The sequence below is a fragment of the Herpailurus yagouaroundi genome, unplaced genomic scaffold (genome assembly GCF_014898765.1).
Source record: "Herpailurus yagouaroundi ecotype Mexico unplaced genomic scaffold, PumYag 28, whole genome shotgun sequence".
In the NCBI taxonomy this organism is placed as follows: domain Eukaryota; kingdom Metazoa; phylum Chordata; class Mammalia; order Carnivora; family Felidae; genus Herpailurus; species Herpailurus yagouaroundi.
In genome coordinates this window covers 44,482,729-44,505,640 of record NW_024412376.1, presented here as the reverse complement: position 1 = coordinate 44,505,640, position 22,912 = coordinate 44,482,729, and the positions used below count along the sequence as shown (strand labels likewise).

General features: G+C 37.7%; 1 protein-coding gene across 2 annotated transcripts in view; it reads left to right on the top strand.

Moving 5' to 3' along the window:
• HHIP (hedgehog interacting protein) overlaps positions 1-22,912 on the top strand; it is a 97,150-nt gene that overhangs the window by 64,124 nt on the left and 10,114 nt on the right. The window contains exons 9-12 of one of the 2 annotated variants that reach the window (XM_040473090.1): positions 1,785-1,908; positions 2,874-3,004; positions 6,043-6,124; positions 19,176-19,394. In XM_040473090.1, the coding sequence (XP_040329024.1) occupies positions 1,785-1,908; positions 2,874-3,004; positions 6,043-6,124; positions 19,176-19,248 (410 nt within the window). In that variant the 3' untranslated portion in view covers positions 19,249-19,394. Of the gene's footprint in view, positions 1-1,784; positions 1,909-2,873; positions 3,005-6,042; positions 6,125-19,175; positions 19,395-22,912 lie in introns of those variants that run through there. The other variant, XM_040473086.1, reaches the window with a different exon arrangement.

The following is a 22,912-nucleotide window of genomic DNA, read 5'->3' as shown; positions in this document are numbered from 1 at the left end:
GACATGTAAAAACATGTTATTTACCCACGTCATGAAAATGGAATGTTTAGACATTACTTTTACTAACATGATTACTAGAATGTTTTAGAGATATATATACAAAATAAAGTTGGATAATAATGAAGTCCAAAAATCTTAATATTTTTCAGTGTTTTATTATTTACTCTTTTTGGAGGAAGCAATATATCAAAATTATTATGATTCAGGGAACACAGTAGATTAAGATTATTAAATTGATTGCTTCTTCTATTTACTCATTCAATACAGATATTTATTTAGCACCAGGAATGAAGCAGCTGTGTTAGTTCATGTGGTATTCAGTTATTTTACTTTATTTTTTTTTTCAGGTATTCATGTGTGCGCGCACACACATCTTATAAAAGCCAAACCAAAGAATAATGTGGTTTGGGAAAAAAATCTCATGAGTCACTAGTTTGATGGAATTTTGGCTATATTTGTAGATTAAACTAAATTCTCTAATCACATTAATTGGGCCTCAGCTGAAACTGGCTACAATATTGATAGCCTTATATTTATGTTTTCAAAACACATCCACAGAATCCCCTCACAATGTATACATATATCAAATCACCACAGTGTATACTTTAAATATTTTATAATTTTATTTGTTATCTTTACTTCAATAAAGCAGAAAACAGAAACGAGAACAAAATAACCACGTGTCAGTACTGACTACATGCCAGCCCCTGTAGTAACATTATAAATTTGATTCATTTCATTCACGGAACAACTCCGTGTGATAGGCACTATTATTGGCCACATTGTACAGATGGGGAAACTGAGACACAAAAAGGTTAATTATCATACAACGTAAGTGGCAGGGCCTGGATTTAAACCCAAGCTGACTGACTCCAGAGTTCGTGACCTGGAAGTTATGCTTCCTTGCAGTGCACTAGTTAAAACTTAATCTTTCCTACTTTTTATAATATATTCACCCTAATTACATGGGAAGGGACAATTACTTTAAAATTACTGTCTCTCCACCAAAGTTTTTGCCTAAAATACTGCCTGTTGATAGTGACTTATTTGACATTAAGCACATAAGTAGCAATTTTCAGATTAATTTGCAACTGGCTTTAGATCTTTTCCATTGCAATTAGTGTACATGAATTCAAGTATACAATGGCATGCATGGAAAGATTAAGATATGTGACTATACACATGTAATTTTAAAAAGAATGGCTGCAATAGACTTTGTTAACCATACAACTCTATAAACAAAACTCTTAAAATAGTTTAAATGAAGATATTACTTGAGTGATAATGTTTTTAAATATACAAATGCGGTTTTAAGGACCTTTTATTTCCATTAAAATATGAACTCTCCAACATTTTATATAACTTGACAGAAGTCTGGATTAATTTACTACATATATGCAGAAGCATTTCTACAAAAAAAATCAACACAAAAAAATTATAATTTTTTAAAAGTCTTTGGTTCTTAAGTAAATAACCATGATTTCCACAATATCCAGATTCTAATGTCACTGAAAATTTGGTATGTGTGACAATTATAACAGCAAAGCATTCACAGAGCATTCCCGTTTCAGTACGATGCACATGGAGAGTCTCAATATTTGATATGGTTTAAGCAACGGGAATTATTTCTACTAAATATCTACAACAAGGGTTCTGCTTGTGTACTGTGGAACATACTTCAAATGTAAAATAAATGACCATAATAGTATTACTTGGCCTACATTACTTTTATTTCATAAAAAGTATGTTTCATTTGATCTAATGTTACATTTATTTCTTTCCAGAAAGTGAGCCATCACTTTTAGAATTCAAGCCATTCAGTAATGGTCCTTTGGTGGGTGGATTTGTTTACCGAGGATGCCAGTCTGAAAGACTGTATGGAAGCTATGTGTTTGGAGACCGGAATGGGTAGGTTTCCTGGTACCATAATTTCATGTATCAAATGACATATCCATCAATTAGTGGGCAAACTGCCATAAAATATTCAAATGATTGTCTCCCTTTGGGGGCAGGTCAGGTACACACATAAAGACTATTATTTTCTTTTAGTTCATTATCTATGGTGGTTTTGTTGAAGAACTTCCTAAGAGATGCTTTTTAAACAAATTTGATTAAATTCATAATATAATTTTTAAGAGCAGAGAGGTCTTCATATGGACTTTGCATATGATGTAAGCTTTTCCCTTCATCCTTAACATAAATTTACCATGATAATGAGTTACTTGAAAACTATTGTTATACACGAGTTGTGCAAGTATTTTCCAAATTATTTGGAAACTGGAAGGCTAAGAATTTTTGTTTTTGCCATACTTTTTAGGACTTTTAACAATAGAACTCAGTTTGTCTTTATTGGTAAGAATACTACAAAGTTACATTTTAGCCTAATTTTTAGAGGTCACATTGTAGATAATTAGAAGGAACTCTGTGATGAAACCCAAATTAAAAACCTTGTTTCCCGAGTCACTGGCATTCAGGCATATGGCAGAGCTGATATGCTTGGTCACTAAAAGGAACTAGAAAAGTGTACTGACCCCGTGATCTTCCCCCTGTCCCTCTCTCTGATTAATAGCACAGCATGGAGTCTAGTCCTGGAGAGGAAGTATCATTCTCTGGATGAAGGGGAGGGCTTTTCTCATACTCAGGTACTTTTAGTGCCCCCCTCCAAACAAAATATTATCTTTAAGTACTTTCTCCCTACATGAGAATTTCAGAGTATTTGCACACATTATGGGCTATGTTACTTTTCCTTTTAGAAGCCAGGTTCATGGCACAACAATTATTTATTGTGAACTTTATTCTAAGCCTTTTATTTATTTATTTTTTTAAGCAAACGCCTATTTTCACTGTAAGTTTACGGTATGTTTTTGTTGTAGGAATTTCTTAACCCTCCAGCAAAGTCCCGTGAGCAAGCAATGGCAAGAAAAACCACTCTGTCTCGGCAACAGTGGTTCCTGTAGAGGTTACTTTTCAGGTCACATCTTGGGATTTGGAGAAGATGAATTAGGTACTGTACAAACCATTTCTATTAAGTTGCTTTCTCACTCCCTTGCCCAAGAGGCTTTGTTTTAATAAGAAGAACAATCTTGTCCTCCATTTGCTGACAATGGTAACCTGCAGCAAAGATGACCCACTGTGGAGGTTAGAGATGGTCCAGTCACGTGTTCTTTCCCAATGAGCTTTCCCTGGGCATCTTTTAGTCTTATCTCCACTCCAGAAATATAAAAGTAACAAAGCAGGAAAATGGAAGGCAAGAACAAAAGAGAATTTTTGAGTCCTAAAGAGAGAAAATCTTAAATATCTACTTAAACTTTAAGTAAAGCTCTGTCATTTGTTTCTATTCTCTATCTGAAAGCCTTTCCATGTCTCTTGGAACAAATTTTTAAAAAATTGTTGCAATCTGAGTCTCACCTTATCCTCTATTTCTGATTTTTTTTAATCCATTGGGACATGCAATTTGTGTAAGATAAGCTGAAGTTTTAGATCTGCTTTCCAACAGAATAAAAATGATCTTCTGAATGACAATCTATGGGATAACACGTTTGTTCATATTTTATCAAAATGTATGTAACTTACAAGCAAATAGAAGTTGAAACTGGAATGCGATCAAAGAGAAAAAATGCTACTGATTTTAAATTATAGAGATAAACATAGCTTTCATAATGACACTGTTTAAAGGTCAGCACCCAAACCATGGCAAACCATGGCTACTATGCTCCCCCAGGCTGAGAGATGAATTTTAGGTGTTAAGAAAGAAGAGTTGTGTTTCCCATCTGAATCTGAATATTTTCTCTAGAAGTCCAGCTTTGGTTTTATTACATCAAATGGGGAATTCATAAGTAAATAGTTTTATGCCATTCACTTAGTTTAACAAGGGACTTAACATGGATTTCAGAGCCACAGGAATACAGTGATTTAAAGAAGAGAAGTCCAATCTGTTCTTTTCTTGTTCCAACATTAAAAACATTTACAATTAATTTTCCCTTGGTATCTCCTAGCCCGCTCAGAAAAACCAAAGAGATACCCTTTTCCACTGAAATACTCTGTAATGTAATTTAAATTTCATTGGCAAACCCTGGTTTTAAAATATAAATGAGGATTAAATTGTTTGTGGCAGAGTTACAAATGAATATTTAGATGTTGTGACTGAATCATTCTGAGTTCCCCAGACCTTACTGCAAATGACTCACCATCAATCATCCTGTTAGTGTCACCACCGTTGGTCAAAATATCCAAACATCTATCTGCACTTAATACTATGTTGGGAGTAGACCTAACAAATGAAGCATATACAATCCTTACTGTCAAAAGCTACAGCATCGTATATACTTTATAATTAAAATTAAACTGGCTTTCACTGAATTATGCCTTAATGTGATACTCTTTGGCTTTAATTAAGAGCCCTATGGTGGTGCCTGGCTGGCTCAGTTGGGGGAGCATCCAACTCTTGATCTCGGAGGCATGAGTTCAAGCTTCACGTTGGGTGTAGAGATTACTTAAGAGGGCACCTGGCTGGCAAAGCCTGAGGAGCATCCAACTCTTGATCTCAGGGTCGTGGGTTCGAACCCCATGTTGGGTGTACACATATGTATATGTGTGTGTGTGTGTATATATATACAAAGAGAGAGAGAGAGACATATCTATCTATATATAGTGTCAACTGGTAAATGCTTTGGAGAAAAGTCCCATTGTGAAGAGGGTTGGGAGCAGTGCAATTTTAAATAGTGCAGTCAGAAAAGATGATATTTATGTACAGACTTGAAGGGGGAAAGAAAAGCCAACCTAGTGGAGATCTAGTGAAGGACAGGAGGCTTGGACAACTTGGGACAGATGCTGTGACAGGTAGAGCCTGGAACAGAAGCTGAGATAGGAACTGAGTCAGGAGCCTGACGAAGAGCCTGAAACTCGGGGGGGGGGGGGGCCCCCTTGGAAAGGACAATGGCACAGGTGCTGCCTCATGTGTACAAAGCCAGGAGGCCACTGTGGCTAGGAAGGAGTGACCAAGAGGGTGAAGCATAGCATATGAGGTCAGAGCAATAAGGGGAGGCATCATAGGCCACTGCCAGGACTTACTTTTGCTCTGAGAGAGATTAGAAGCCATTGGAAATACTGAAACAAAGGAACGTGATCCAACTTAAATGATGTAACTTGCTTTAAGGATTTTCTGTGGATGGTATGTTGAAATTAAACATGGAAGAACAAGGGAGAAGCGGGGAGATCAGTTAGGAGGCTCCTGCCCTAATCCAGGACACACTGGTATCTGCAGTAGTAGGATGTGGAGACAAGTGACTGAATTCTGGATGCACTGTGAAAGTAGACTTGTGAGACTCTCATAATCTTTTTTTTTTTTTAATGTTTATTTTTGAGAGAGAGAGAGTAGGGGAGGGGCAGAGAGAGAGAGAGAGAGAGAGAGACAGAATCTGAAGCAGGCTCCAGGCTCTAAGCTGTCAGCACAGAGCCTGATACGGGGTTCGGATCCACCAATTGTGAGATCATGACATGAGCCGAAGTCGGATGCTTAACCGACTGAGCCACCCACGTGCCCCAGAGACTCTCATAATCTTTAGGCAAGTGATTTTCTTGAGGCTGTGAGGAGATATATAGAGAGATACAGATACATGACATATACATGCGCATGCACATACACACATATACATACACATACATATATACATATGTACATAGATACAAAAATAAATATAAAATATCCATTTATTGGGACATCTGGGTGCCTTAGTTGGTTAAGCCAACTTCGACTCAGGTCATGATCTCATGGTCTGTGGATGTGAGCCCCATGTTAGGCTCTGTGCTGACAGCTCAGACCCTAGAGCCTGTTTCAGATTCTGTGTCTCCCTCTCTCTCTGCCCCTCCCCTGTTCACACTCTGTCTCACTCTCTTTTTCTCAAAAATAAATAAACATTAAACAAATGGAATAAATAAATAAAACAAAATATCTATTTATTTATATGAAATAATCTGCTTCGACAATAGGAAGTAAGGCTTTATAATACTGTAAATTAACTTACTGTATTTCACTTTTCACAGGTGAAGTTTACATTCTATCAAGTAGTAAAAGTATGACCCAGACTCACAATGGAAAACTCTACAAAATTGTAGATCCCAAAAGGTGAGATCTTTTTATATTCCTTTAAGTCAAGTAGTTTGTCCAAGTTGTTTTAGTGTCTTCACATTGAGGACGATGAATTGCAATTAGCAATCAACAAAGATGAACACTCTGCCTTGTCCATATGCCAAGTGCTATCCTGGGAGAACCCTCCACTCCAGTCTATGAGGGCTAGACTTGACCCTGCTGAACTTTATAAGCCCCATTGTGTCCACATATGCATGTCATTCTTGTTGCCATCGGAGAGCAGCATTTGATTTGTGGAATCAGCATCCTCAGTTACACGCCAGAAGAGGACCCAAATGTGAAAGGTATTGGCTTTCATGTTGGAAGCAATAAACCTTCCTCTTCTCTCTAGAAAACTAGAAACATATTGGCAGACATTATAGCTATTCAGTATGATTTTTTTTTTGTCAGGTAATCAAGATAAGCTATTTGGCAGTTTCAACATCTGAGCCTCATTTCAAAACTATCTGGAAGCTCACAGCTGTCATGCAGGCTAATGTGACTAAACAAATGGAAACGAAAGAAATGTTGTCATTTACCGCAGCAAGAGGAAGATTTGATGTTTAATCTTCGATTTTTTTTAATGTTTATTTATTTTTAAAAGAGAGAGAGACAGAGACAGAGCATGAGCATGAGCAGGAGAGGGGCAGAGAGAGACAGAATCTAAAGCAGGCTCCAAAGCCCGACGCGGGGGCTCCAACTTGTGAACTGCGAGATCATGACCTGAGCCGAAGTCAGATGCTTACCTGACTGAGCCACCCAGGCACGCCTAATTTTTATTTTTTTAATGTTTATTTATTTATTTTGAGAGAGACAGAGAATATGAGCGGGGGAGGGGGCAGAAAGAGAGGGAGAGAGAAAGTCCCAAGCAGGCTCCAAGTTGTCAGTGCAGAGCCTAACAAGGGGCTCGATCTCAAGAACCATGAGATCATGACCTGAGCTGAAATCAAGAGTTGGACTGAGCTATCCAGGTGCCCCGAATGTTTAATCTTTTAAATAACATATTTATCCCCCTTGCTCTTTTCCACCGACACATCACAACATTGTTATCTTGAATCATAATTAGTCAGTTCTTAATTTCATGGATAAGTCGGAACTATCAGAAGCTGATAAAATTATATACTGTCAAATAGATATTAGCCATGAGTTCAGAAATAACTGTTACAGAACCTAGGTGTCCTCAAATACCACTACCGTTGAATGCACTGTTGCCAGACTCTAGCTCCACCAGGGTGTGAATTTCAAAATCTTTCTGTATTAACTTATCTTCCTGAGCCCATTTGCGTATTTAAATTCCCAAATTTCACATCTCTTTAAAAAAATTTTTTTTAATGTTTGTTTATATTTGAAGGAGAGAGAGACAGAGAGTGAGCGGGGAGGGGCAGAGAGAGAGGGAGACACAGAATCCGAAGCAGGCTCCAGGCTCCGAGCTGTCAGCACAGAGCCCTACGTGGGGCTTGAACCCTCAAGCTGTAAGATCATGACCTGAGCTGAAGTCAGACACCCTACCACCTGAGCCACCCAGGCGTCCCTCACGTCTCTTTTAGAAGAATAAATTCCAATATCTAAAAAGTTTGCTAAAAGCAAATTTACACTTTAAAATATTATCTGTAAGTTATAGTGTATGTTTTTCCCCCAGAAAACAAAATAGAGAGTTTTGTCCTCTTCCCATACCACAAAACACTATCTTTCTTGAGAAAAGTGTAAGTTAACATTGGTACTACAGAACAAAAAAAAAGAGTGATCAGTCCTAAATGGTCTCTTGGCGTATCATTTTCTTCCACGATAAGAGAAGCACCTATTTATACGTTGTAGATCCTTTCCTCCTTGGATATGAAACGAATGTCCTCTTTGCGAAAAGCAAAGTGATGAATGAAAAAAATAACAGGCACTTCAGTGGTGGTTGAAGTTGGCAATATTAAGAACAAAAATCAAACTAACGTTAATTCACAAAGTAAGCATTCTAATGATTCATAATGGTGTCTGTCTAGGGATTTCACTCAGATCTAATGCCCTTCATTTCAAAATAGTCATTGTTATTTCATTAGGTTTGTCAAAGCTGATATGCTTTTACAAGCTTCCTGGTAGTCTTATAATGAATTCTTCCTCCTTCTCACAAAATCTTTCTCTCGTCATCTGGATTGTTTAGTCTGCTGGTGGTGAGCTGAGGTGAATTTTACACCTTCAATCCATTATTCGTGTCTAATTAGCAGGGTTTCCATAAGGGACCTTGGCTTTGTGATCTGAGGGCCTCCTCTAGTAGGGTGGTCTCAGAGTGACATACCTGAAAAGTCCTGACTTCTCATTACAGTGCCTGTTTCTGCTGAGTCCTGTCATGTGTGGGGCCAGGGTTCAGATGTGTGTTTGGTTTTCAGAAGGTGGGGGTAGTAACAGAGTCCCAAACACACTGTCCTTGTACACAGGCAAAGACATAAATTTTAAGATTAAACCAACTATAAGAAAACAAATGTTTTCATAAACATTTGTTGGGAGCCTCATGCTGTTTCAATTTGGATGCCAACGTTTATTATTATAGTATTTCTCCCTGGATGAGTTGAAGTTCTATAGAAGCAGACCCTTTAGTGTACGTGAATGGGATTATTTTAGAAACGTGAGCTAATTACTAGCTTAACATTGTTCAGGATGTCTGCTTGAGAGCCAAACTGTTTCTCCAAAACTTTTGAGAGAGAATTTGAAGAAAGAGCCTCATGAACTAAAGAAAACAATAGATAGACATTTCTTGTTATACCTAAAATCTAACTCAAATTAAAATCTTAGGTTAATTGAATTCTTGTGGAGGAGTTCCCAGACTTGTAACAATAATGTTTTCAGAATCATTACTTTCAAACAGCACTTGACTCATGGTCCTAGAAGAGAATAACACCAAATTATACAATTTTTATATTCTATATTACATGTCATAGAAATTACATTCTTACTCACTATAAGATTTATGTTTTTTCTGTTTTTCCCTGCACACACACACACACACTCACATATAACAAAGACAAGAGAGTTTAAAAACCATATGCAACATTCTTAAGTCATTTTGGCTAAACTAGATTAGGTTACAGCATTAACCTCAGGCTATAAGGACAATTTGGCCTAATGCTATTTGTTACATAAGCATTTACATAAGCTTAAAATTATTTTACACTGGGCATCTTTCTCAGAAAAGGATGGCAAGATAACCTGTTAGAAAAATCAAAACTCATTATTTATCATTTAAAAACATGCAAATTCAATAACACTACAACCAGGTTTTCCTAAACGTTAACTAGAACTCAGGAGTCATTTAAGGGAAAAGTAGAGAAAGAATGAATTTTCCTTCATGTTAGAACATTGAGGGGCACCTGGGTGGCTCAGTCAGTTAAGTGTTCGACTTCGGCTCAGGTCATGATCTCTCAGTCCATGAGTTCGAGCCCCACGTCGGTCTCTGTGCTGACAGCTCAGAGCCTAGAGCCTGCCTCAGATTCTGTGTCTCCCTCCATCTCTGCACCGCCCCTGCTGGCACTCTGTCTCTCTCTCAAAAATGAATAAGCATTAAAAAAGTAATAAAGAACATTGAACACACTTCAGGAATATTGTCAAAGTTGAACCACTTGCATCTCGTGACAGAGTGGAGTTAGGATCAAGTCAATACCAATCACCCAGCTTCCTGAGTCAACTCACTGGATCCCCAAAAGTCTCTAATATTGGGTCCTGCCTGCCCCATCTAGGGGAGCTCCTTTGGCCAACAGTTCCAGAAAACAGATTTCAATACACTGAGTACAAGAGGTGGGCAATAATTTTAGTTTCACCAAAATTTAGTGCCATCTAAGACTAATCAAGACTAGGAATGAGTCCATCTTGTCAGGACACACAGTCAACTGGTCTTGTCTCTGAATTTTCCTTACCGAAGGACCCTGCATGAAGTTATTTAACTCTACTGTGCCCCTTTGCTCATCAAGAGAGTACAGCTGATCATTCTGCCCCTTCCTCATTTCTGTGGAGTGCCTTTGAAGATAGTTAAGTAATACATTTAGAACATAGTTAATTCTGTAGTATTGTTGGTATTCATCCTATGCATTCAAGAATTATTTTCATGTGGAGCCCTTGGCTGGCTCAGTCGGAAGAGCCAGCGACCCTTGATCTCAGGGTCGTGAGTTTGAGCCCCGCGTTGGGTGTAGAGATCACTTAAATAAAACCTTAAGACAAAAACATGTATATAAAAAAAAAAGAATTATTTTAAGGTGATCTCTTCCGTTTTCAGGATCTCTTCCCCAAATTGGGGTAAAGATGTTGGTGGAGCTTTCAAGAGCTCTTAATACTTAGTTTCCAAAGACCAAGCATCATGCCCTGGTTGCTTGCTCTGATTTAAATCTTTTCAGAACCAAACAAATGCTCCTGTGGGGTGGAAATTAAAGAATTCTAACAGTTACATACCGTCCAAGATTTATTTTTATAGAACATAATTTTTTTTCATACCGCTGCCAAAGATTCTTTAATTTTTGTGTCAGATGAACTTAAACCAAATGACCCCCCCTTTTTTTTTTATTTTGAAACATTTCCAGGGTTATTTCTCCAGGAATCTGTAAAACAAAATTCTTCCTAATCATATTGATTTAATTACCATGTAGCCAGTCTTGCTCTATTTTAACATAGTGCTTATCTGTTATCCAACCACGTCACACAAGACCATTCCCTCAAGAGGTCTACAAATTAACAATGCAAATTCCAGGCTGCAGAAGTCATCTTATAGAAACGTTGTATCTTCAGACTCCTGCAGTGACCAGTACCAAAAACTGCTCCCCATGCCTCCTCCCCATTTCTCCCCTCCATGGCCCTACTTACTGCCTTTTGTTTATTTTTTTCTTAATATCCTCATCCTACTCCTTATTATCCTGGATGCTGAAGAATACTTAAAAAAAAAAATCACTTCATAAGAGGAAATCAGTTGTTTATCCTTCGCATATGTCTCAGGGAGCCTGCACGCAGCCCTGCCATCCTAAGGAAAGTCACACATAATAGAGAGGCTTTAGCCCAATAAGCCAGTCTAGTCCCAATTCATCAGTCAAAGTTTTATGCAAGTGGCCCCCCTAGGTTGATAAATCCCCACAGTGCCTGTTGACCCAGCTGCCGAGTCCTCTTGCCGCAGGCGGTGTTTTCATGGCCACCCTGACAGTAATACAAACTGTTTAGCAGTTCCATTGACCTTTCAACTATTAACAGGGACACAGGCTCCACTAGGGACTAGTTTTCAAACATGACAGAATTTCTTAACAGTAAAGGTCATGAACAAGTATATGCCCTATAAAAATCCATTCAGCATGGTGGATTTGAAGTCTAAAGACAAGGATGCATGTTTTACATGTTTTTTATTATTCTTCTTCTACATATCGGATAACTACAAATGGATATATTCTTATCTGCCAGCTTGTATTTTATTCTTAATGAGCTATACTTTATGTTGCGATGCATAACACAATTTTGACTGACAAATCCTTTCTAAGCTGCTGTATAGCATTTGAAATTTTGAGGATAATATTACAAAAGAATGGGATAAGATCAAACTAAAAACTTCTATGAATGAAGGAGCATGCATGCATAATGTATGGTAATGACCTAAGAATAACTGGAATTTTGGTCATACTTTACTAAGATTTGCATATGGATACATATGCACACACATTTAAGCCCACTCAGGTAAGCCACACCCTGCTGCCTAGAACCCCCACCTATTTCAAAATAAATGGAAAATATTATTTAGTAATTTATGAAAAAAAATCATTGTCACTTAAAATGCTTCTATAAGGCGTTCTTTCTCTCTCTCTTTCACTCTGTCTCTCTCTCTCTCCGTATATATACACATATATATCTCCATATATATACACACATACATATATATATACATATGTATATCCATATATGTGTGTGTGTGTGTGTGTGTGTGTGTGTGTGTGTATCTTATTTCCTGGAGATGTGACATATGACCACAGCATTCAAGGGAATTTTCTGCTTTATACTAATTGTAGTCTCTCTTAAACTATCAGTTTTGAAATGTTGAAATATCAATTCCTAGAATTAATTGTACAGATTGCAGTGAAGACTTCACTGCCACCGAAAATGAAAAATATGAATAATGAAGAATATATTCTTCAAAATAAGACTCTTTTTTTGAGTAGAAAATTCTTTTTTTTTAATTTTTTTGTTTATGTTTATTTATTTTTGAGAGAGAGAGAGAGCATGAGCAGGGGAGGGGCAGAAAGGGAGACACAGAATCTGAAGCAGGCTCCAGGCTCTGAACTGTCAGCACAGAGCCCAACAGGGGGCTTGAACCCATGAACCATGAGATCATGACCTGAACCAAAGTCGGAAGTTCAACTGACTGAACCACCCAGGGGCCCCAAGAGTCGAAAATTCTTAAAAGCTTTTCTTTTTAATTCCCATGTTACTCCCCTGCCTAGGGCAATGGTGAAGTCAGATATTATTAGATCTCCTGAATATTTTGTACTTTCATTGTAAGGCAATGTGTCATCAGATATTGCAGTAATTGAGATAAAAGCAGATTTAACCTTGCATAAAACAGTTCCATCAATTTGTAAAAAGATGTTTTCTAGAGGAAGGTGTACTTATTTATTTATTTAAGATTTTATTTTTAAGTAATCTCTACACCCAATATGGGGCTTGAACTTACAGCTTCAAGATCAAGATTCGCATGCTCTGTCAACTGAGCCAGCCAGGTATCCTGAGAAAGATGTACTTTTTAAAGGAAAAACTTCATCTTAGCATCTTTTCCTTTCCCCCTGCCCTTTACTTTTTTACTAATTCAAAAAAACTCTGTTGCTTACACGGCTTGTTTTTGTCAACACTGACAAATGAATCAAAAAATGTAACAACAAAATTTGGCTATTTGTCACCCTCATGGTCTTGAAAGAGAATTTAAATCGACATTCTTGTGTTCTTTTAAAGACAGAAAGAAACTTGTGTTGAATTTTTGCTTCCCATTTAAAACGTTTAGTGATATTTAAAATTTCTGCCTTCTTATGATGTAAAATTAAAACACTGATACCTCTACAGCTTTATAAGTGAGAAAAAGATTTATTTATTTTTGGTGATTTCTGAAAGAAAATACTGTAGGCTTTTAAGTCTTTTGAATCATAATGTAATCAAGGTGTTTTAAATGCCTAGTTTCCCAATTACAGACATTTATTTAGTATCTAAGATTTTTTTTATTATTATGGTTTTATAAATTAAGTTTTTAAGTTAAAAATTGCTTTTGAGGGGCGCCTGGGTGGCGCAGTCGGTTAAGCGTCCGACTTCAGCCAGGTCACGATCTCGCGGTCCGTGAGTTCGAGCCCCGCGTCAGGCTCTGGGCTGATGGCTCAGAGCCTGGAGCCTGTTTCCGATTCTGTGTCTCCCTCTCTCTCTGCCCCTCCCCCGTTCATGCTCTGTCTCTCTCTGTCCCAAAAATAAATAACCGTTGAAAAAAAAATTTAATAAAAAAAAATTGCTTTTGAACATAAAATTCTGAACAGAGTAGATTTCCTTCTTTATATTAGGGAGCAATGGCATTGACTTTTCACTGTGCTCCAATTTTTCAGTTTTTATTTTTATCTTATCAGAGTAGGTATACTGTTACACTCCAGAATTAAATCAGGAGATTTAATAAATCTACAAGTATCTTTTACCTGTCTCCTGTGTTCAAGATAATTGTATTATGTGCTACAGAGGGAGGATATAAATGAGAATTTAGTCCCAACCTCTAAGGAGCTAATTTTTACCTTAAACTGGGAGATCACATACATTATCAAAAACATAAATAATATTATCTGAGATAAATAACACTTTGGGACAAAAAAAATTATGCGAGAACATTGTACACTGTAACTTACAGTATTAATAGTCCAGAAAGCTATGGATACTGAAATGGGTAAGATTCACCATGATTTGGCTCCTTGGCCCAGTCCGTTCTGCTACACTGTGATTTTCTTTAACACTAACTCTCAGATAAAAGAGAACAATGACCATATAACATGGAAATTATGTAGCTTTTCAAGCAAGTTGGGCCATTATTAGAAGAAAAAGAACAAACCCTCAGGCAGGCTGTTGCAAAGGCAGAGGAGGCTTCTCAGCTCAGAGGTAAAATGAAAAATAAGTGCCTGCATGGGTGTTCCTCCCCAGAGATGCTTCCTACAGCCCCCGCTCCATGCAGGTTGCACTTCCCAGGAGCTCACCACCATTTTGTTTTTGTGTGTCCCTAATCTCAGTTGAGGCCGCCTCCAGCTGTCCCAGCGCTCTCCCAAAGGTTCCAGGTTTTGTTTTTTTAGTGCTGTAGTTACAAAGTTGCACAGATCTTGACGGATCTCCCCCAACCCTATTCTTCACATAAACCCTATTATTTTTAGTATGCAGTTTTGTACCATAGAAGATTTTTCAGGAATGTGTACGTTGAATTAAAGTGGAAATGCCTATTTTTCTGTATTCACCGCTGATAATTGGGGTAGACCTGTTTCTGAATTTAGGACATTGAAAACATAATGCAATAGACATTGTAGGCAGTTTAAGAAAATTGGACTTTTTTTTTTTTCGGTAAAAGATGACATTATCATCTAGTTTCATTAATTATTTCTCCTAGGTTTTCCCTTTGAGGAAATACATAACTTTTCATTTCTCAATTTTTCCATGGAAATATATATACATTGAGTTAATCTGAGAAGTTGAATGAAGGAGACCCATATACCCTCGTAGATACTTGTGTATTGTGGTGGTGGTATTTGGATGGTGAGATTAATAGGGGCTAAAATATGGGTACTTTGCTCCCTTTTTCCTAAAGAGGACCAGTTGAATGGAAAGAACACTACGCTAGGAGATAGTTCCAGACTACGTGTAACTAGTTGCGTGAAAGCCATTTAATCTCTTTTTTTTTTTTTTAACGTTTATTTATTTTTTTGGGACAGAGAGAGACAGAGCATGAACGGGGGAGGGGCAGAGAGAGAGGGAGACACAGAATCGGAAACAGGCTCCAGGCTCTGAGCCATCAGCCCAGAGCCTGACGCGGGGCTCGAACTCACGGACCGCGAGATCGTGACCTGGCTGAAGTCGGACGCTTAACCGACTGCGCCACCCAGGCGCCCCCATTTAATCTCTTTATACATGTACTGTGCCTGTAATTTGGGGAATAACAGGACTTGCCTTGCCTCATGAGGATAAAGTTGAATAGGAAATTACTGAAAAGTGTAAGTGGCTTCATTATTTGGTTTTATTACATAACCATAGAACAGAATTTAGTGATATTTGTGGAAGTTCTCATAATCTTACTAGCCCAAGGCAGCTGAACCTGTGGCTCCCTTCACCAAATCATCACTGCCTTTGCCTCTTTAGAATTTAGTGCTCACTCAATCCCAAACTGCCCAGGTATTAAAGCCAGTCAGCATGACTTCTGAGTGAGCATATGCTCAGCGTTTAAATTGCAAGACCTCGAAATGAAGACAACGTTAGTCTCAGAGAAAAAGGCCAAGGCCCAGCCCCATTTTTTCAGCACATTTCAGAACAGAGAAATGTAGTAGCAATTCAAAAGCAATGTCTAGGGAAAAAAAATGGCTTTATCCATCCTAATTGGAATTCTAGAAATATACAGTACAAATTAAAAATTGTAATAGGATATGTAATGTACATAAGTTCAAAGCTATTCTCTTTCTTTTTCATGTTTATTTATTTATTTATTTATTTGGGGGTGGGAGGGGCAGAGAGGCTTAAGAAAGAGAATCCCAAGCAGCCTCCATACCGTTAGTACAGAGCTCCATCTCACAAACTGCGAGATCATGACCTGAGCCAATACCAAGAGTCAGATGCTTAACCAACTGAGCCACCCAGGTGCCCCCAGAGCTATTCTTGAATTTAAATTATCTTTCCCTTTACTCCAATATCAAGGTTGCTCAAGACATGTATAAAAAGATATTTCTGCAGCCTCCATGTAATATAATGTCAAGGACAGCATTCCTTAATGATACGTCAAATAGTACTTGAAAAATACTGTTAGGAAATGTATTCAGCCATCTACACTTCCGTGAAGTCCCAGTGAGACCATTATTGCATGGCTATGTTTTTACCTGGAATATGATTGTATTATGAATGTATAAGATTCCTTACAGTCAAATTGAATTTGTATAATGTATTGTCTTACTAGTTGCCACAAAATGGCTCTGTGTAGTCCCCAAACATGCTATAGATCCAGTGGAATACAAAATTCTACTCCTTCTGGATAAATTGACACTGAAAAGAGAAATGTGAACACGAGCAAGAAGAATTTAGTGAACATCCAGACTAAAAATTATCCAGACTTCAAAAAAAAAAAAATCAATTTATATATTGACCTTCGAGAAAAGCACTAAAATGTGTATGTGAAAGATGATAACAGTTCTACTAAGTTAGTGCTTATGCCTGTGCCCAAGTTACACAGATGGGAAACAGTAAAATCTATCCCATTATGAGAAGTTTCCATTCCCTTGGCTTTTCTTAGCTAAAAGTGCTGAATATTGGTCTTAGAGATGATGCATGATTATGGATTATCGCTGTGTATCAAAATGCTTACAGTGAGGAAACCCATTAAACCATAGAATCCATGGTGGCACCCAAAGACTGCCTTCCTGTGCAGTGGCGAAGACTCCCTCCAGTCATACAATTTCAAAGCATTCTTTACTTAGAAGCTCCTGGCCACACTAATTCATGGCCACATTAATTGCTACTGGCTAGGAAATGGCCCTAAGTGAGAACAGTGCTTCTCAAACTTGAATATGCATGTGTATCACCTGACACGCTGGCTATAGTGTAGAATCAGTAAGTCTGGGGAGGGGCCTGAGATTCTATATTTCTAACAAACTCCAAGGTGACGTTGGTTCTTCTGGTCTGGAACCATGCTATGAGTCGTAAGAACTTAGATTTATCAGTTTTTCCTTTCCTGTGAGAATAGGAAAACGCATGGAAGAAAAATAGTTTTGCGAAGGTTACAGTTGCAAAGGAACATTTTTCCACGTGTCCCAGTGTGAATGTGGATAAATGAATAAGACAGTTCTTACATCACCTTGCCCCCTTAAGCAGATTGTTAACTAAGAGAAGCTATAGAATTATTACTTCTTCTGAAACCTCTAATGAGTCAGGATTTTATAAATAAGTATTACTCATGATTTTATGTACCTTGTTTTACACTAACATGAATTTATTTATTTTTTTTAATTTTTTTTTCAACGTTTATTTATTTTTGGGACAGAGAGAGACAGAGCATGAACGGGGGAGGAGCAGAGAGAGAGGGAGACACAGAATCGGAAACAGGCTCCAGGCTCTGAGCCATCAGCCCAGAGCCTGACGCGGGGCTCGAACTCACGGACCGCGAGATTGTGACCTGGCTGAAGTCGGACGCTTAACCGACTGCGCCACCCAGGCGCCCCAACACTAACATGAATTTAAAATCTGGGCCGCTAACAAAAGTTTCAGAATGAGTCCCCTTACTTTTTGTAAAAAACACAATAGACAGATTTCTGACATATTCAATCTGAAGAACAGGCCTGCTCAGATAGGATTTATCGTTGTGCTTCCATACAGATACACAGAGGACTTCTTATTTATTGATTGATTGGTTGATTGATTAAATTAAATATCATAAAACTAAAACCATCTATAATCTCACTACCTAGAGACATTCACTGTTAGCTACTCACAAAAAGTCATCACATGTGATTATGTTACAAATCACTTATGCTTCTCAACTTCTTCCTTTATTTCAGGAAAGTATCTAAATCTTTATGATACTACCAAACAAAGTAGGTTTCTAAGAAAATGCAGAATAGAAAATGTAGTAATCCAAAGCAATATCTTGGGGGGGGGGGGGGGAACATTGGCTTTATCCATCGTAAGTTGGAATTCTAGAAATATACAGTACAAATAAAAAATTGTAATAGGATATGTAATGTACATAAGTTCAGAGCCATTCTCTCTCTCTCTCTCTCTTTTTTTTTCCATTGTTTTTCCAGAAACAATGCTTCATGCATTAAAGAATTTGGGGCAGTTTTCTGGCACTAGCCCTACTGTTTCATTGTCAAGTGTAAAAAGATTATAAAGTGGGTTTTTCTGATTTAAATTAAGTTTGAAGACTATAGAGATAACTATCAACAAATGGGTTTGATGTATTCTTTATCACAAACCTAAACATCCTTTTGGGTAAGTTTTCTACTTTGAAAGCTACCTTGGACTTCATTCACTAGAGGTAAAGATCCACAAGTTAAAAAAAGTAATTGTTTAAAAGAAGAACAAAACTATTTAAGCAATTCTTAGTACACCTACATTAAAACACCCAAGTTTCCAGTCCAGTAAGAATAAGAATGAAAAATGAAGCAATCTATCACAGCTATGTACTCTAGAATTTTGTTTAGATGCCATCTAGTTGGGTATATGTAGTATTCATGTAAACATATGATAGTCTATTTCAAGGTGAATAACAAAATTCAAATTTACTTGTTTTATTCCTTTTGTTTTCTCTTCATTCCATGTAAAGGAACCCTATTCTTTTCAATGGAAAAAAGAAATGTTAGTAGAACAAAGAGTGAGTGGAGGGGATGGTTGGGATGACCAAAACTCTCTGTCACACTTTACCAGATATATAACCAGAAAAATGAATTTTAATACATTGGCTTAATTCCCAGCTGGAGGAAATAAGCAATCATATTTCTTTATGTCATGCTTACTTTATGGTCTGTTGTTTATTTACTATGATTATAATTAGTGTAAAAATGTTTCTTTTAAAATGAATGTAACCATGCCCTAGAAAAATTTTGTAAGATTTGAGTTAATTTAGGCAATGCAGAGAAATATAGCAAGTGTCTCTTAGTTTTAAGCTTATGATATAAAAGTATAACAGATTTAAATGATACCCCTCCCCTAAATAGCCCATATATTCCTAATGTCTTTACTCAGTAGCACAGAAAATAAACACTCTCTTAAAATTCCATATTCTTATTTGTTCATTCATTCAACAGATTTTTAAGAATCTTCCATGTGCTTTACATTTTTCTAGGTCCTGGAGAGACAAAAAGAAGAGAGGGAAACATTTGTCTTCATGGAATTTATATCCCAGAAAAAGCATTTGAGAAAATTTCTACTATATGCATTCAATAAACACTTATTGAATGCCTCTGTAGTGTTTTCCTAGCTCCTATGTATATAAGTAGTTGAAGGAGATAACATACTTTGGTGGCTTCAATATCATCTTTCTAAAACATCCCTCAATCCTAAACTAATTGCTTCCTTGTCTGTGTTCCTGTGTGGCTTTATATGCACCTATGACATAACAAAGGTCACACTGCATTATACTTGTATACTTGTTTGTATACTTGTATACTTGTTTGAATGTCTCTCTTCCCCTTTGTGTCTCCATGAGGACTGTAACCCAGTTTTATTTATGTCTTATCCCCATGAAGAGCACAGTCTTGCCTGAGGGAGTGACTGGTGTTGAAGAGGGTTGAATATGTCACTTTTGCATTCAGAAAGCTTTCATTTCAATGGGGATGGAAAAGGAGATAGGAGAACCCATTCATTAAGTCAAGTTCTATAAGAGATAGGCTATCCATCGTGTAAATTTTCAATTAAAAGATCCCCAACAGAATAACAATTTAAAGAGAGAGAGAGCATTTATTTAACATGCTAAGTGAGGAATGTTAGTTGGCCACTTCATAAAAGAAAAAAAAAGATTATTTTCCTAGATATTTAAATAAAAACTTAAGGGAATCATGTTTATATATGACAGCCTTAGTCTCAGATTAGCTAAAGCAAACAAGCCCACGTATGAAATAATTACATCCACAGAAAGATAAGCATTTACTAAATCTTTGGCAAAAACCAACTTAGAATCCCCCTACCTATCTGAGTTTCCACATATTTGAATGGTGAAAAATAGTCAAAGCATCTAATTGGAGGATCAGCAGGGAAACAGTAAGCGGATGCTCTGCCCTGAAGAATTGTGTTTCATTCCCAGTCCTCCTTTGTCACATCCTCATTCCTCTTCCCAGTATACACAGAATCAGTGCTTAACACTTTGACTGAAATGGGCAACATCTTCTGGTGGCTGTTGTTTAACTGGTCACTTATATTCTTGATGTAAATGGTGTCCTCTTCTCTTTATTTTTTTTAATGTGTATTTATGAGAGAGAGAGAGAGAGAGAGAGAGAGAGCAAGGAAGGGCAGAGAGAGAGAGGGAGACAGAGGATCTGAAGCAGGCTCTGTGCTGACAACAGAGAGCCCCCCACAAGGCTCAAACTCATGAACCTCGAGATCATGACCTGAGCCATAGTTGGATGCTTAGCTGACTGAGCCACCCAGCCACCCCAGTGTCCTCTTTCTTCCTCTTTAAATTCATCTGCTCAGACATAAACCATATTGTCAAGGAGTGTAGGAGCTACATGCCTTCATATTTTGCATCATATATAATGTGTGATATATTTTTGACACACTCTACTTTTTTAATATTTATTTTTGAGAGACAGAGAGTGAGAGAGAGAGCACGTGTGCGGACATGAGTGGGGGACGGGCAGAGAGAGAGAGGGAGACAGAGGATCCAAAGTGGGCTCTGTGCTGGCATGGGCTTGAACTCAAGAATTGTGAGATCATGATCTGAACTGAAGTCAGACACTCAACCAACTGAGCCACCCAGGTGTCCCTGACATACCCTACTTCTGAGTCTTATTTTCTTGAATGAGTCAGAAAGAGGGTGAATGAGTGAGTAATCAGTAGAAATTAGATAAACAGAATTCGGTTACCAGTAAAATTTGAACAATACCTGTTTATTGAATGCCTGTGACTCAGAAGAACTTCATGGCTGTTGAAAAACAGCTCTTCTAGTGATCGAAAATGCACCATTGTTTCACAAAGTAAGAGTTTTATTTTAAAGTTTATTTATTTATTTTGAGAGAGAAGGAGGGACAGAGAGAAGAAGAGAGAGAACCCCAAGCAGGCTTCTTGCTTTCAGCACAGAGCCTGACTTGGGGCTCAGTGTCATAAACCCGTGAGATCATGACCTGAGCCGCAATCAAGAGTCCGATGCTTAACTGACTGAGCCATCCACCTGCCCCAAGAATTTTATTGAGAAAGAAATAGATCCGACTTGGGGTATTCAACAACAAAACAGGAAGGTGAAAGTAATGCCCCCACTTCCCTTGGCATAACCATTTCATTTTTTCTCCACCTCATCGCACCTTACCCTCTCTCCCAGAAAGACTCCCTTCCTTGGGGAACACTTGGAAATTATTCACGTTGTCGGACTGATAATAGGCCCAGCTCATGGAATGCCTTGAGGACCTTTCACATAAATTGACATTTCTAGATTTAAATAAGAGGTTAAGGGAGCTTTCTGAATTGTCACATTAGTTGCAAAACTCAGTACTTTCAACACAGAGTGGGACTTTTATTGGAGAGAGAAGCGAAAGATGTCACTATGTATTTTGAATATGGTTTGAGTCATTGTAGACACAGCCGGAGGTCAGGCCCCAAAGTATTTTCACTGCCAGAGGGACAGAACAAGATCACCTGTCTCAAGAAAAAGGAGTCAACAGGGCCTAATTATGTGCTTCTCTTAGAAAGCTATATCATTTACTTCTTCTGGTGGCTTTGACCTATAATTATCACCTTCTTTGTTATGGTCCTTAAGGAGTCCAACTGCTTTGGCCATCCTAATGGTGGTGATCTGAGTAGTGCTGAGTGTTTGTTTACATTCCTGAACTTTTGGAAAGCACTTGCTCCCCACACTGTGACCCAGGCAACAGTGACTGATAGAGGAATCCCACTGTGCAGTTTCTCCTACGTTAGGTGATGAGCACTTGTGACCATGCTTCTAGCCCGACTTGAATGACAGCCTCTTATTTCAGAACCAGTAAGAACCACAGACATCTTCTTTTGAAGGCATCTCTAAGTGATGGCAGTTGTAGAGCAATTAAAACAAAGTCTGTGACTTTTTACTTAGCAGATACGATGTTTCTGTTTGCTGCTAATAGCATTATTTTTCTTCAGAGCAGGACAAAATAAAAGATCTGAAAATGTATCTATGTATCTCTATATATCTATATCTATCTATCTATCTATATGGTTTATTTTTTGCATAAAGGGTTGAAAATTTGAGTCAGTCGTACACACACACACACACACACACACGATATCCCTTCAAGAAAAATCAGTCCGAGAAAGGTATTTCAAGAGAAATGTAAATTAAACAAAAAATGATTCCCAAGCTTTTTTGGGCTGCAAGTGGCCATTTAGATGAATGCCTTCACCCCTGTGATATTGCCAAATATGCCAATAACAAGTGAAACCTATCTCAGATATTATTCCTAAACATTGTTGTAAACCGGAGGGGGGGGTGTTTTAAACTATGTGTCTTTATTTTAAGAATTTTAATCGCGGGGCGCCTGGGTGGCGCAGTCGGTTAAGCGTCCGACTTCAGCCAGGTCACGATCTCGCGGTCCGTGAGTTCGAGCCCCGCGTCAGGCTCTGGGCTGATGGCTCAGAGCCTGGAGCCTGTTTCCGATTCTGTGTCTCCCTCTCTCTCTCTGCCCCTCCCCCGTTCATGCTCTGTCTCTCTCTGTCCCAAAAATAAATAAACGTTGAAAAAAAAATTAAAAAAAAAAAAGAATTTTAATCGCTAGAAATGTTTAGCTAACAAATAGAAAACACCAATACAATATAATTATATTTTTAATCAGTGAATTTTGATCATGACAAAATTTCTTTTTTTTTTTTTTAATTTTTTTTTTCAACGTTTATTTA